At 34.4% G+C, this 15,810-nt stretch overlaps 1 protein-coding gene and 1 long non-coding RNA gene across 6 annotated transcripts; both read right to left on the bottom strand.

Annotated features, from left to right (window-relative positions):
• Positions 1–1,087: 1,087 nt before the first annotated feature.
• On the bottom strand, positions 1,088–5,199 carry LOC107776640 (uncharacterized). Its single transcript, XR_012694992.1, has 2 exons — positions 4,544–5,199; positions 1,088–4,150 (listed from the first exon to the last, which is right to left on the bottom strand). It is a non-coding gene; the product is annotated as an uncharacterized LOC107776640 (long non-coding RNA).
• A 578-nt stretch (positions 5,200–5,777) lies between these two features.
• On the bottom strand, positions 5,778–14,745 carry LOC107776638 (ABC transporter B family member 21). Of its 5 annotated transcripts, none has more exons than XM_075221955.1 (12): positions 14,295–14,745; positions 13,875–13,929; positions 13,614–13,800; positions 13,163–13,384; positions 12,326–12,564; positions 11,697–12,222; positions 11,339–11,612; positions 10,207–11,015; positions 8,906–9,172; positions 8,059–8,322; positions 7,058–7,351; positions 5,778–6,281 (listed from the first exon to the last, which is right to left on the bottom strand). In XM_075221955.1, exons 3-12 carry the CDS (start codon positions 13,665–13,667, stop codon positions 5,928–5,930), a joined length of 3,303 nt encoding a protein of 1,100 aa, XP_075078056.1. In that variant the 5' UTR covers positions 13,668–13,800; positions 13,875–13,929; positions 14,295–14,745; the 3' UTR covers positions 5,778–5,927. The 5 variants fall into 5 exon arrangements, with proteins under 5 accessions (XP_075078056.1, XP_075078055.1, XP_016452033.1 ...); XM_075221954.1 differs by having other exon boundaries at positions 13,614–13,789; XM_016596547.2 differs by having other exon boundaries at positions 14,409–14,745.
• Positions 14,746–15,810: the final 1,065 nt, after the last annotated feature.

Genomic DNA, 15,810 nt, shown 5'->3' with positions numbered 1-15,810 from the left:
TTAACGGTGCATTGGTGGATTAGTTATGACCAAGAGGAGAAAAATATCAAGGGCATTTTGGACAAGGAATTTGACGTACATGTGTTACATTTCGCCTTATCGATTCATGTGCGGGTGTTGGGGATGACTCAGAATTTATGCTTCCCGTGGATGTGATGTGCAAGGAAAAAAATTCATTCGGTTGCTTCCTTGGAAGTGTTCATGTGCTAGTAGAGCACTAGAGTTTGGTTACAAATTCGGGACCAGGTCAGAGTGAGTGGCTCTCAACAATGGTTCTAGTGGGTTCAAAAAGTAAAGTGCGGTGTTTAAAGATATTGGATACGTTATGTGGCTGGGGATTGGGTTTTGCAGCAGAGTGTGAAGAATACTTGGAGAATATCTATGTTATCATCGGGTCTGCGGTGCAGTGTTAGAAAAATAGGAGAATTAACTTCGAATTCGCAGGAGGTCTTTCAGATCGGGTGTATCAATTGAAGATACTATGGAGTGCACGAGGAGGGTACGTAAGAGATGGCTTATGGGTATCATAATGAAGTGGTCTCGTGATTTGGGTCGGTAGAAGCATCCTTTCCGTATATATAACAATTTTACCATCCTCTTCCTCTTTTCCACCCAAGACATACTAAAGGTTCTGGTTGACTTCTGGCCTGGAAAGTAAGTAAGTAATATTTGAAACAGAGATTCGTTTCAGTCAGCGTCTCATTATACCCATCAAACTTGCCGATTGTAAATATTGATTATTTCATGCAACTTCACTACCCCATATGTACCCATCAAACTTGTAGAACTAGCAAAATAATCAAGATTTTCGCTAGCGTTTAATATCACCTACAAAGAAAGAAAAAAAAAAAGCCAAATACCATCTCATTCAATACTACATAAACTTAAGTAGTATATATGAGTGAATTCCTTCCTTGAAATTTCTCTTGATAACATTCAGTGGCCACACACTGCTGGACTTCTGTTAAACTACTCCGATCCGAAGACAACATATCTATGGGTGCCACATTTCGACGCACATTTACACAAAATTAGTATACGTATCCGCGCGATGCGCAGATCGTTTCAAAAGAAAAAAGAATAGAGAGATAATAAAAACAAATTTATATGAATCATGTGTGACATATTGCAGATTTTATATTCTTATTGTGATATTCTTTCAGACTAACATTTTCTATGATATACGTAATTGCTACTGTTTCGTTAGGAACCCTTTCTTCAAATAAATACAGTATTTAATACTCTGGGGACTAATATCACAATAAGAGGACGCATCACAAACTTGATGATTCTTGTGGAAGTACTCCAAAATTGAGGGAACCTCTGGAAAGCGATATTGTTTATTGCCTTGCTTTCAAAGAGATTTGTGAAAGTATATAATATTTCCATCTTATAGCTGCAAAGCCGTAATAGTACAAAAACAAATTCTAAAAGGTCCAGCATAAGAAATAAAAAAACAACTATGGAAGGAAATCAACTACAAAAGTAAATGCGTAAGAACCCACAAAGTGGATATTGACAATTAATTCCACATACCTGACAGCCACTAAAACTCAGCTTCCTATCAATATATTCACATATCACATTTGATTCAAATCTTATTTCCTGCGAATAACATAATCGGAAAAATTACACATCATTTGTTTTGAGTTAAAAACCTGGCATGCCATAACGTTTCTTTTGTTTTTGGCTTTTGACTACTCTGACAAGCTTGAATTAAACTACTAAAAACTAAAACCATATTTTTATGAATATCTCTTTCAGTTTCTTAACAACAATAATTAGTTGCATGCACCTTAAATAACATGGCATAAGTAAAAACGAATAAAAAGAGAATACAAATAAAAATGATGATAGATACTAAGAAATACTTTTAGATTTTCTTGTTGCGTGATAATCACATCAAAGAAAAAGAGTTGGTGAAACCTATAAATGTTCAGCATTTCTCAACCTAGCTACATTGTCTATGTATTTCCACCTGAGAAACTTAGTTACTCCTAATCTTGCTGAAAAAATCTCCACTAAGAGGATTCAACTCATCAATCTGTTCAAAACAATATCTTCATCTACACTGAAATACTGTGCATAAAAAAAGGGCAGCCCTGCATAAAAGAAATTCCGTTGACATTAAATATTCTATTTCAGGTGTTTGTAGATTGCTTTCTGTTTGCCTCTGCATAAGGTAGGTAGTTACAATTTACCACTAAACAAAAGGCCAGTAGAACAGTAACCGAAGAGAGAAAAGCCATTAGGGGCACTCATTTCTTGTACCCGAAAAACTGATTCATAAGGAAGGGGATCTATACCAGGTAAGGAGTTTATGACCAGTTCCCATATAGATACTTTAATTCACATCGTTTTGGGCAGTACCCTTCTTACTAAAAAAGATTTTGAGAGTCATATAACTAAAGGAAAACATATAGCTGCAATTGAGATGTGGAGCAATAGAATATTCTACAGGAAATATATTAGTGGAAAGGGCTCAAGAAATGGTGTCGACAAACCACCCTCATCACAACAATAACTTAAGGCTTGAGTAAGAATGTGAAACTGCAAATCTGAATGTTGCGCATAAATTTATCCATATACTATCGAGCGCCTATTAACTCTTTCTGATGATTATATGTTATTATGTCGTCTTTGTCACTATTCAATGGTTAGTAATATATGCCATATTCAGGGCCAAAGTAGCTTCAGTGGGTACTAAAAGAATCAATATTATCCCCTTAAGAGATGAAAATTTTCTGAATTGGATAAAACAACTGAGACGACATGTCTTCCAAAGAAGCACTTCTCTTTAAGTGTAAATTTGAGCAAATAACGTGTATATTTTAGTTATAATAACAAAGTGTACTTTAAGGATAATATGATAATAAGTATATAAAGAGATCTAAAATAAAAAACAGAACAAAAAATGAAACTTGAAAAATGAAGCAATAGCAGTATTATTTTACACTTACAAGTATCCAATTCTTTACTCCAAATCACTTGCTTCATCCAACAATTTAACATTGTTGTGGTCCTAGTCTCCTAGACCTTTGTAATTTGTAGTATTCTATTGAATAAAGTATCTAACAATTTAATGATGCAATGAAGTGAAACAAACGCCTCAAACTGAATAATTCATGGACAGGAATGGATGACAAAATTATTTTAAAATTTATATCTTAAAAATATTCAATGGTTAATCTTTACTTCATGGACTCAATGTACGAATTAAAAGAAAATGGATAAAATATTTATCAGGGCATATTAATTTTCTTTCAATTTATTAGGCTTCAACTGATCTTTGTACGCAATAGGCCTGCATTAAGCATATAAAATTTCAAAAATTAGCCACAACACTGCAACAAAGAGTGATGTATTCTAAGTCACAGGAACAAACCTTGAATAAAGTAATGTATTAAGGCAAGAATAATTTATATGAAGAGGTAAGAGGAGATGAAGAGGAAGATATTATTTTTTGGTAACGGATAGGAAAATAATTGCAAACACCTATGGTTCGGCTTCATCCCTCTTGCCTTACCTTCAAGAGGATGAGATCCAACAATATCGCGAAATACCAACAAGAGTCACTACCGAGGTACCGCCTCATAGTCTCAAATAACCGTTCCTCACTCTCTCGATTTCGTGTTGATAACCTTTGAGTTTGGTGACTAACATAGCGTCGATATTTTGAATTCGCTATAATCGTTAGCCTCTCAAAAGATGATATAAATAAAGTGAACATTCAGAAAGCCCAAAAAAAAAAAACTTCCCGAAGCTGAACTATAATATGATCAGAATGCCATAAAAGCTCACATGCAGCTCCAAGAGAATGCTATATCAATAGGATCAAATAACTTTGTGCTCCTTGAAAAAGAAACAGAGATTTTAAGAATAAGTTTTTGTAAGCAATTTAGTATAAAATTAATAGTAAAAAGCACGTTTGTATAAATCCACTTTATTAAATGTAGTTCCGGATGCTTGAGCTCTAAGATACTAAAATCAAACCTGCAAAAGTCTTCAATTAAAAAGGGCTAGTAATCTGCCAAAGTATCATTAACAAAAAAAAAGGGAAAAGGTAGTTACCTTTAGTTTACTTCTTCATGGAAAAGCATCCGTTATGGCAGCGTCGAAGTCCAGTTCTCTATTTTTTTTAGTTTTTACTCTATGCCAAAGAAGAACCAAATTTGAAATATTAGAGATTAGTTTGGCCTAATTGCTGATTAATTTTTGTCACATTACAAAAAATAAGAGAAAAGCTAGACGTGTCAAAGAAATGAATTATTACTTGCAATAATCATAGCGAACCGCACTATGAGTCGAAATATAATTTTAAAGCAATGATTGTTCTTCAAGATCAGTTTTAAGATATGCATTCGCGAGAAGAACTCTATTTAAAACATGTTTTACATTATGTACTTATTCAAATATCATTCGGTGAATAGTCAGGCATATCATCAAACATCTTGGGTGCATAGTTCACTTTAATGATTATCATTAAGACTACTCAATAAACACACGATTAAAAGAAAAAGGGAGAGAAAGAAGAGAACTTAACTGAAAAAATAGGTGCATCTTCGTTCATCTTCCGCTTTCTCTTCTGAATAGAAGAGATTGTCACACAAGCAGTTGTGCGGATCATCCATCCTCATCTTTCCTTGTCCCTCTCTTCCTTTTTGGAACTGGATCTACTGATAAAGTCATTCTTACAGGAACAAATAACAATAGAGCACAAATTAAGAGACCTAATCTTACAGCAGCAATTTTGATACCTTGCAATTAGGTACGATCACTCAAGAAATTATTCAAAACAATCGAAAACTAACACCCAAGAAATTACCAACAGAAGAAGTTCAAGTTTTGCATATCATCAAACATCTTGGATGCATAGTCCACTTCAATGGGAATTTAGAAATTACCAACAGAAAAAGTTCAAGTTTGGCATGTAAAGCAGACTACTTTGAGAATTTAGAGAGGAAATGAAGTGCTCCACAAATACGAAATTCCATTATACTTTGAAATCCTAATACAAAGATATGTTGGTAGAATGGTTAGAATTATATAAAAAGTTCTGGAAATGTTACAACTGCAAAAATAACTGCACAACCGATACATAATGGATTGATGTTTCCGATATTGAGTCCACGTTCCCAGAGATTCTCCCTTAAACTTCCTGATGTTTCCACCGGCTTTGTACAGTTTCTGTTTACCACATCTCCGCCACAATGCACAAGAAAGGTTGTGTGTATATATTATTAATTAAATCAAATATTTAATTTAATTATTTTAAATAAAATGTGCTCTATGAAAACCTATTATTAATTAAATCAAATATTTAATTTAATTATTTTAAATAAAATGTGCTCTATGAAGACCAATAATTAAATATTAATTTTTCAGTTTTATTATTGCGTAAAAAGTACAACCACTTACCAAAAATTGTGATTTTTATTTTGCAAGGATTAGGACAAAATTTTAAACATTAACTAATGTAACTAATAATTACTCCTAATAACTACTTTTTGTCCTAAAACTAACACGTGTCATTTTCTTATTCCGCCACTTGTCACAATTCTATGCCAAACTTTCTTCCTTTTAATAATATATAGATATAGATATAGATATCTCCAAAGGCACCACTGCTCATAGTCCATTGGATAACCGTCAAGCTAGTAATCCACAATTTCTAATGCTCAAATTGACATAAGGATAATATGGCTTTTACTTTGGTGGTTTAATGTGGTGGAAGTCATATTTTGACCACTTGACATGTATTTCCTTGCAAGAACATCTAAACACAGTTTAATAGTACATATTAACAATGAACATAATGCGAGTACGTACAGTTTGCTATGCAACTGCCAATAACTTACAACTTTTGATAATATCCTAGCATCAGGTTAATAAAAAGCACGAGGCATGTATATAGCCAAAATAAGAGATTATGAGAGAGATCCCGCATTAAGTTTGAAGAGGGAGGCGTAGTGGCCATCTTCGTTACAGATAAGAGTTTCATGGTTTCCTTCTTCTATGATGGTTCCATTTTCCATCACACAAACTAAGTCTGCTCCCTCAATTGTTGATAATCTGTGCGCTACTATAATCGTAGTTCGATTTACCATGATTTGGTCTAATGCCATTTGGACAATCCTTTCAGATTCTGCATCAAGCGCACTAGTAGCTTCATCCAGTAACAATATTTTGGGATTTTTCACAATAGCTCGTGCAATGGCAACTCTTTGTTTCTGACCACCTGAAAGCTGAACACCTCGCTCCCCAACTATGGTATCGTAACCCTGATCCAAATCTCAATTTTGGGGTTTTAGACACATTGAAATCAATTAAGAATATTGAATTAAGAACTAAAATGTATACATTGATTTTAAATGTCTGGATTTCAATGTCCTCATTTATTTAATTTAAAAAGCCCTTAGTCTCTCTGTATATGGTATTTATAAACACTTTGAAAGGCAATGAAAACTGTGTGTTGCATTGAACGTCATAATGAGTTTTAATATAGGTTTAAGTAGTAACCACCTTCCTAGGACTACTTGTATTAGGAGGCTCGTACAAGTCAAAACACCAAGCTAACTGAAAGATAACTCTTAAAGCCTATCTATGATAATAATCTAATCTAAAGGATAAGCATAATTACTAATTCTAGAAGAAAAGACCTAGTAACAAGAAACAATTGTTCTAATATCATTCACCATGTATTTAAGAATTTTCAAGACCAACCTCTCAAATCTCTGTGTTTTTTCTCATACCAACTTTTCATTGTAGAGTATTTTCCAACATTATCTATAAAAAAATATAATATTAAAAAGCCTTTTCTTTTTCCATGGGACCCCCCACCTCCCCACCCCAATAAAAGGAAGTTGGAGTTGTAAACTAGCTAGTAGTAACAACTTCAGATTTGCTCCAACTCTAGAGAAAATTAAAGAACACAAAGTAAGCCTCCTCCCTCACATATTGAATATTTTAAGATGCATAGGGAGAACATGAATTCTTTGATATTGCATATCCAGGTTAGCTTTTGCTCTATGGCTAATTAGATGAATGGTTTCCTAACCTGTTGTAAGCCACAAATGAACTTGTGGGCATTTGCCAATTTTGCTGCAGCTACTAGTTCTCCTTCAGTCGCATCTCCGTCCTTCCCGTACATGATGTTGGCTCGGATTGTGTCATTGAACAGAACTGGTTCTTGGCTCACAAGCCCCATTTGATGCCTCAGCCATTTCAAGTTGAAATTTGTAATGTCTATTCCATCTAGCATAATTCGACCCGAATTAAAATCATAATATCGTTGTAAGAGTGAGATCACTGTAGACTTCCCGCAGCCACTTTCTCCGACTAAAGCAATTGTCTAGATGAACGTAGTAAACAAATGTAGATGTTAATAATTGAGAAATACACAATTTTGTCACGAGCAAGTAATAGGCTAAACTTTGTCTATTTCCTGTTGGAGTAGATCACCATTTTTGCATGTTCCTGATATGCAATGGTTTTATTTTCTGTGATGGCTAGTTGAAATAAAAGCTTACCCGCATTTATAATTCAGGCTAAGATTTGAACATGGTTTAAACTAACCAAATCTGTAATTAAAAATTTTGCGCTTTTACTGCCTCAAATATTGACAAATTCTTATTTTGGGTCCTTGTGATATCTGATTAAGCACATTTAACCTTCAATTAATTTAAATATACACTTTTGACACCTCTGCTTGTGAATCTTTACAAATTTACCGAATTATTAACCATTATACCATTTAATTACCCATGTTGCTAAGTTTTTATTGTTACTCTATATATGAGGATAATATAATTCTATAAATAATCTAAATATAACATGTTTCCAACATAAACGGACCAAAAATACACATTTTTATTACATGAAGGTTAAATGTGCTTACTCACTTATCACATGTACCAAAATCAGAATTTACCAATAATTGAGGGACCATAAGTGCTATTATTCCTTTGTAATTTGTGTTGCTACATTCCGCATCCTAATAATCATACCAAACAAAATCATAGAGTAATTAAATGACTAACTATTACTTGAGACATATACCTGCCCACTTAAAATTGTCAAGTTGAAGCCATGAAGAACTTGGATATTTGGCCTTGTTGGATATGCAAAGCATACTTCTTTAAACTCTATTACTCCTTTGCTTTGGTCTAAAGTCAAACCATCCTCGTTACTTGAGTCTATCTTAGACTTTCTGTCTAATATAGCAATTATTGAAGCGGCAGCACCCTTAGCTTTTTTCAAATCATTAAAAAAGAAGCTTGACTGAGAAATAACCATAGCTGTCAAATACACAGCAAGGAAAACCTGCAAGAAAACATGAGGGAGAGTTATTATTTAATACTGGGGAGATAACTTAATAATTAAAAACAAAAGGAATTTTAAATTGTGAAATACTCGTGTAACTACTTGATGGAGATTGGAGTTCCATCGCAATAGTCGCAAGTGATGTGAACTCCATAAAAAAACGTCCCCTCTTCCTTCTTTCCTCCCGTTATGACGGGCCGCTCCCCCAAAAATTTAAAAACAAAAAGGTGACACAAGATCTAACAGAAATGTGGCATAGTCCTTTATCTTTGTTTTTCCTTTTCCTATTTTTTAATTTTAGCCACTTTTTGGCAGCTCTGAAGAAGAAAAAGAAATTACATTTGGAGGTTTCTTCCTAAATTCAAACACTATTTCTGCATTTCACCCTTTTTTTATTTTTCCCTTGTCCCATATCAATGGTGATATCCAAATATCCATGAAGGATTATACATGGGGTTCTATATATATTGATGGATGAAAAAACATAAGAGAATTTCCATCATAAATCATATTTCTAGATTCCCATTGAATAAATTTATTAAAAATAGAAAAAATGCATTACACATGTAAAGTAAATGCTTACACGGAAAGTATCAGAAGTTGCAATTTTCCCGTCCTGTACAAGTCGAGCTCCAGCATAACCACTTGCAGCATATACAAAGAAAAGTAATGAAGATGCAATAGCATAACTAATCCCACTAATCAGCCCTTTTCCTGTCCCGGTCATTATTGGGCTTTCACTTTCCTTCTTATATAGCTCCACCACCTTCTCTTCTACACAAAAAGAAGCAACTGTTCTTATATTACCAACTGCGTCATTGGCTACTTGACTTGCTTGTTCATACAACTTCTGCCAAAAATAAAAAATAAAAATTAACTAAATATTTTCCAAGAGGGAATTAACATCAATTAAGAGCTTTTCACTTTCTCTTGCACATTCTATTAACTTGCTGATCTTTGTTTTTTCTTAAATTTCTCTATCTGATTTTTGACATTCCATCTGCCATTTTATCATTTTAACGGTTTTCTTAAAATTTAACTAATGCCCAAGCTTTCTGATCATAAGATGAGCATGGCTCGGCTAAAAAGGCAAAATAGTATGTTATTTTGTCTAAGGAGATTCAGTCTATACAAATTCTGCTGCATGTCAAATATTGAGTCCTAACCAATCATGGATTAGACACATGACTTTGGGGCACTCACGTACACTTCATAGCATAAAGAATGATTGCAGATTAACCTCTCCATATTAATACTCTAATACTAAACAATTTCAATGGATAGTGTCCTAATGTTAGGAGCAAAATCTCTGGCACGACTAGATAATTAGTTGAGCATGTTAACAGCCAATTTACCCCTGTATAAATAGTAAATCTTGTACAACGATGAAGATAATCCAATTACGGCATATCCCATGAATCAAATTTAATTCAGTTCAATTATCTTTTAACATTTAGTGATCATTTACTCGCATCATTGACAACATTCTTTTGCAGCTATCTTAGCTTCTACCTTAATCAAATATTACTATAAGTCCACTTTCTAAGATAAAGATTTTATTAGAAACTCGTTAGCTAAGATAATTTCTTGAGTAAACATGGGAACCTTCATAGGAAAAGAAGAGTCTCCTTCTCCACGCTAATTGCTTGATTAAAAATTGGGAGTCATGTGAAAGTGAAGGGTTAGACTACTTGTATATCCAGTCCAATCTTTCAACTGAACAAATATATTAAAAAATACCAGTTGGCAAAATTTTATATTTTGGCGGAAAAATAAGACACCTAATGAAAGCAAAAAGAGATATACGTAATAAGATAAGACAATGAGAAACTTACGGAAGGAGAGAAAGATAAATAAAGAGCTTATCAAGTTTTGATATCAAACCTTTGCGTCAGTACTAAATCCTTTAGCGAACTTTCTCTGAACATAAATGTTGGCCATCATGAACGGTAGCATGGCTAAGATAATAAGAGACAATAACCAACTTGCTCGAAAAGCAATCACTATCCCTACAATTGCAGCTGCAAGATCTTTAGTTATTTTCGCCAATATGTCCCCCACAAGAACTCGAACAAGAGCTGCATCAGCAGAGAGCTTTGTGGCTATCCCTCCAACTGAGTTCTCTGTCTCATCGAACCAACCAATTTCCATGTGGACAACCTTTTGAAAGCACATCGATCTAATTCGTTGGATCAACTTACAACCAGCCACGGTAAAAAATAGTGTCTCTAATGGAGATGAAATCAGTAATATTGTTGCAATAACCACAATCATGAGTGCCCAAAATTGTGAATCTTTCTTTAGTTCATCTGGTGGCTCATAAAATGATTTAAGTATGTTGGATAATACTAACCCAAAAACAGGGAAGGCGGAACCGGAAATTGTGGCAACTACTGCTCCCACAAGAAGAATAGGAACCTCGGGTTTATTCAGATATGCAAGACGAGTAACAGGAGCTTTATCGAGCTTTTTAGATACTTTTGAATTAGTATCTGAATTTCTTAGCAATCTAGTCTCGGGAATTTCTTCAATAGCTGTAGTATCATAATTATTTATGGATTCTGGTCTTGACTCAGTAGAAAGATGTTGTGGATCATCGAGGCATATTTGCTCTTTTGCTTGATTTACTTCTTGGAAGCGAATAAGTCGCGAGTATGTTCCCTCGGGATCTTTCAGTAGCTCAAAGTGTTTGCCTGAGATATATAATGACATTTAGCATTCAGTCTCCAAAAATGTTAGAGAACATTGGGTAGGGTAGCTATATATGTTACACATGGAAAAAGATCTGTGCAATTTTCTCAGGTGTAACAGATAAGCAGGAAATCTTTTTAAAAGCCTCAACTCATTCAGCAGTGCTTCAATCACTTAGTAATAAAACAATTAAGCAAGATAATATTCATTCAGAAATGGTCTTTGTGGCTTTTCCTTTTAGGAAAAATATGTATACATAATACACGTGAAAGTAAGTTTTGATTATTTGTTAACTGTAGAAGAAACCATACATCTTTGTTTATACCTTCCTCAACAATTATGCCTTGATGAATGACAGCAATATTATCAGCATTCCTCACTGTACTGAGGCGATGTGCAACTATTATGGTTGTTCTATCAACCATAATTTTGTCAAGTGCTTCTTGTAAAGCTCTCTCTGACTCAGCATCTAGAGCACTTGTTGCCTCGTCTAGAAGTAAAATGCGAGGGTCCTTCAGAATTGCCCTAGCTATAGCAATTCTCTGCTTTTGTCCACCAGAGAGTTGAGTTCCACGTTCACCAACCTTTGTCTCTATTCCCTACAAGCAAAATCATTCAATTCAACAAAATCCTTATACCGTCATTTTAATCAAGACAAACAAAAACATATTAAAAATATGAACCTGGGGTAGGCTGTTAATAAATTTGGTTGCATTTGCTATCTCAATGGCTGCTTCAATTTCTTCTTTGGTAGCTCCATCTTTCCCACATGCAACATTTTCCTTGATGCTAGTTGAGAACAAAGTAGGTTCTTGACTTACTAGAGCAATTTTCTGTCTAATCCACTTAACTTGGAACTCTTTAAGATTAAGTCCGTCTATAAAAATTTCACCTGATTGTGGATCATAGAATCTCTCAATTAAACTAATAACTGTGGACTTCCCGCTTCCGCTTTCACCAACCAAAGCAGCAGATTTTCCACTAGGGATTAACAATGAAAACCCGTTAAGTACTCTTTCTGTTGGTCTACTTGGATAGCTAAAACAAACATCCTTCATCAATACATCTCCACGGATGTCATCCAAAATAATTCCATTATTATTGTACGCATCAATCTCTGGATTTCTGTTTATAGTCTCAAACATCTTGAAAGCAGCAGCTTGCCCTGCTGTAAATGCAGCTAAGCAAGGAGATATCTCACCTATTGACCTACAAAATAGTTTTTGCAATTGTGTAGATAATGATCACATTAGACCTCTTAAACTTGAAAGCATGTTCGAAGCTACTGCAGATTCATCGACAAAATACTCACGTTGAAGCAGATAATACAGCTAGAGTTACACTCAACACCGAACCTCCTGTATAACCTTTCTCCAGGATCATCTTTCCACCATACCAGAAAGCCAAAGCATAATTGCAGAAAAGAATAAAATTGGCTGATCCCAAGCCTAAGCCACTTGCAAGTCCTTCATGTACACCAGATCTGTATGCCTTCTGTAAGGACTTATTGTACTCCTCGAGAGCCAGCTTTTCCCCTGTGAATGATGCAACCTATACAACATGCAGAGTGGATTTCATCCAAAAGTTATAAAAAGTATATGATCCCTGGCATTTTCCTCAATGAGATTCCAGAAAGTAATAACCCCAGAAAGAATCAATTTTTAGTATTCATGTACGATTAGCACAATGTTTGTAAACTTTATTTAGATTGTGCGTAATATTTCGGAACATGTATTGCGTTCCAGATAGGTTTTTATCCCACGTCTTTCTTATTTCTCTCTTTATTTTATCTAGATTTTTATGTGTTTAAAATGTTCTAAATATTATATGCTTCTTTCCGCAATTAATTTTGGTCATTTGCTTAACGCTTTCTGTGTTCTACAACTCATCATATTTAAATTAAATATAAGATGTTTTAGTTGGTTCCCTAGGAAAATGAAGGAATCAAACAGAAGGAGGGGGGGGCTCCAAAGGAGGAAAAGCAAAGATAGGTAAGTTAATCCTAAAGCTGCTAAATCATGTGGAAATTCAGAAACTAATAAAGCATTAAGTTAAAATATTTAAATGACAGGAAAATAATTATGGACAATAAACACACATAAGCAGAGAGAGAATAAACATTAAGTTATAAGGTTAAATTTAGTCTTACTGTTCTGATGGAACCAATTGTTCGCTCAACTACATTAGCTGCTTTAGAATAAGCTTTTTGTGAATGAGAAGCCTTTCTAGACATGAACAAGAACATGACACCAACAACTATTGCCAGTGGAATAATGGGTGAAACCATAACAAGTGCTAGAAGCCACCCCTTGATAAAGGCAATAACAAATCCTCCTATAAACATTGCCACACACCTTATGAACCTACCCACCTGAGCATAAGCAAAAGTTGGAAGCAAGATAAAAAAGAAAACAGAGAGAGTTAGAGAGAATTTTATAATATAGGTCTAATTATATATGCAAAATTTAAGTTGCAATCACAAGACATTTCTTGTATAATTTCAAGTTTCAACCGCACTATTTTTTGTCCAATACGGATCTTGGAATTTGTCAAACTTTTTTTTGTATAAACAAAAATGATCAGAGTATTTATGGTCGTACCTTCTCGCCCATAGCATCTTGTATGATAAAAATGTCACCAGACATTTTCCCCATAACTTCCCCTGTATTTACTTCCTTATCGAAGAAAGTAACATCTTGTCGCAGAATACTTTTTAAGTACAACACCCTTAGTCTGGCAGCTTGTCGCTCCGCAGTCACCGTCCAACAAGCCACCTCTAGCAAACAACTAGCACAATTTTTAGGAACTTTTGCATTTCAAATATATTACACCTTTCATGTAGCTTTGTTAGTTTGACTTACGAAAAAATGCTGCTACACCTGAAGCGATTGCCACGTATACAAGTTTTAATGACACCTGAAAAACAACCATTGTATTCAGAAATCATCTATTTGGACTGGGTTGATTCAGAAATCAAAGAACCAGACACATTTGAACTTGCTACAAGTTACTCCATATTTAATATGCTAGGAAATAGCAAAGGATAGGGCTATCCAACTGGAATAATATCTATCGACTCAATTATCTTCTCGTCAGAGAGATTGGATCAACATCATACAATGCTGAAAACTTATGTCAAAATGGTAGCACGGAGAGAACCACAATCACATCATGCTAAACTGTGACAAAAGTAGCATTAACGATCTTGCCAAAAGTAAAAGGGGAGGAAAATAGAGGGATGCAAAATAAACTTTGACCAAATTCTTTTCTGCTCCGATTACCCTCTCAGTTTCTTATTAGTGAAGTAGATTCCCGATACTTAGTGATCCACAGTGCTCGTCCATGCCTTACTAATTGAATATTAAATAATGGCGACTGTTTCATCTGTCCATTACCAGGATGTTGTCGACCCGAAATATTTGATTGAAATTTGACCCTCAAAAAATGGATAAACGCGGCGTATCCGGTCACGGCACCTACAGGATCCACTGGACAAACAGCTGGTGGACCTGCAAATGAAGGAACGGTGTCTGAGGAGATCGCCGCTTCCATTGAGGAGCAGAGCGCCGCCGCGCTCCTCCCTGTCCCGCACACCACTCGCATGTCATCCGCCACCGTGATGATCCTCCAATTACACTTTTCTCGCTTTTATTTTTGTTTTCTATAGTGAAAATTGTCAAAGTAATCAGAGTGTTTTTTGGGTAGAATAGAATTTGCATTGCTGAGAATTTACAACTCTTCAATTTATAGGCATGGCGTTATGAGCCGGCTGTTGAAAATTACTTAATCAAGCTCAGCATTATCTAAAAATAATATTTGACGATAATTTACTTTAAACTTTTGATCTCAATTTAATGATATAATTCATAGCTATACAAATATAAATAACTTATTATATCGCAACACAAGTATAAAAAGTCTTTCTTTCTTTGAAACTTTATGCTCAATTAAAGTACATCACATAAAATAGAACACAGAAAATAACCATACTTGTGAATAATAAAAAAAATTCTTTTTACCAAAAGAAATGTATTATTTATAGTAATTTGTTTTCGATGACTAGTAGTTGAAAATTACATTGTTTTCGATGACTAGTAGTTGAAAATTACATAAATGTACTTATCATTTATTTCTTCACTATTTGCTTAGTGCAAAAATATAAAGGCTTATCATATCCACCAAAGTTATTTATATACAATGATCCATAGCAATCTTGTCGAGGAGAATGAGCAATAAAATATTTCTTTTAGGAAAGCATTTCGTACGTATTTCAAGCCTTCAATCTTGTTCATAGTTCATATTGTCAAGCCTTTATTTTTTGTATTCTTCTTCGTATATATTTTCCTACGTTCAAAAGTTTCATCTTTATTTCTTTCTTAAGCTTCATGCTCATGGAAACTAGCATGCATCATAAAGTTTTCAGTTTATGTGGCATAGTTTGTATAGACACGAAATTTAAGAAAGAAATAAGAACTTTTGAAAGTTATAATTTTAAACATGCATGCCAAAATATTTACCTAAATAGCTATCAGCAACAAATCAAGAATCAAAAATGAAGCTAAAGGACAATAGCGATCGACAAGATATAGAAGTTGTGATACGCGCCTTTGTTAGGGTGCGCTTTATCCCCAATATGGGATTTTGCGACGCGAATTCGGATTTAATCGGACCTCAATGCGGGTACCGAACACCGGATGAGAAACCAATAAAAGAAGTTGTGATATGTACCTTGGAAACTGGTTGAAGCACGTCTGAAGTTTTGTTTAATCCAAAAGAGTCAATCAAATCTCCAAACAG

This window comes from Nicotiana tabacum, chromosome 9 (assembly GCF_000715075.1).
Source record: "Nicotiana tabacum cultivar K326 chromosome 9, ASM71507v2, whole genome shotgun sequence".
Lineage (NCBI taxonomy): Eukaryota > Viridiplantae > Streptophyta > Magnoliopsida > Solanales > Solanaceae > Nicotiana > Nicotiana tabacum.
This window is presented reverse-complemented; position numbering and strand designations above follow the sequence as displayed.

Excerpts from the sequence above, each read along its gene's own strand:
- LOC107776638 (XM_016596547.2), bottom strand. The coding sequence starts at position 14,616 with ATGCGAGTGGTGTGCGGGACAGGGAGGAGCGCGGCGGCGCTCTGCTCC. Across the intron at positions 13,801-13,874 it reads AGGTGTAGCAGCATTTTTTC|TTGTTTGCTAGAGGTGGCTT; the intron begins GTAAGTCAAACT and ends AAATTGTGCTAG. Across the intron at positions 6,282-7,057 it reads TCATTTGTGGCTTACAACAG|GGTTACGATACCATAGTTGG; the intron begins GTTAGGAAACCA and ends GATTTGGATCAG.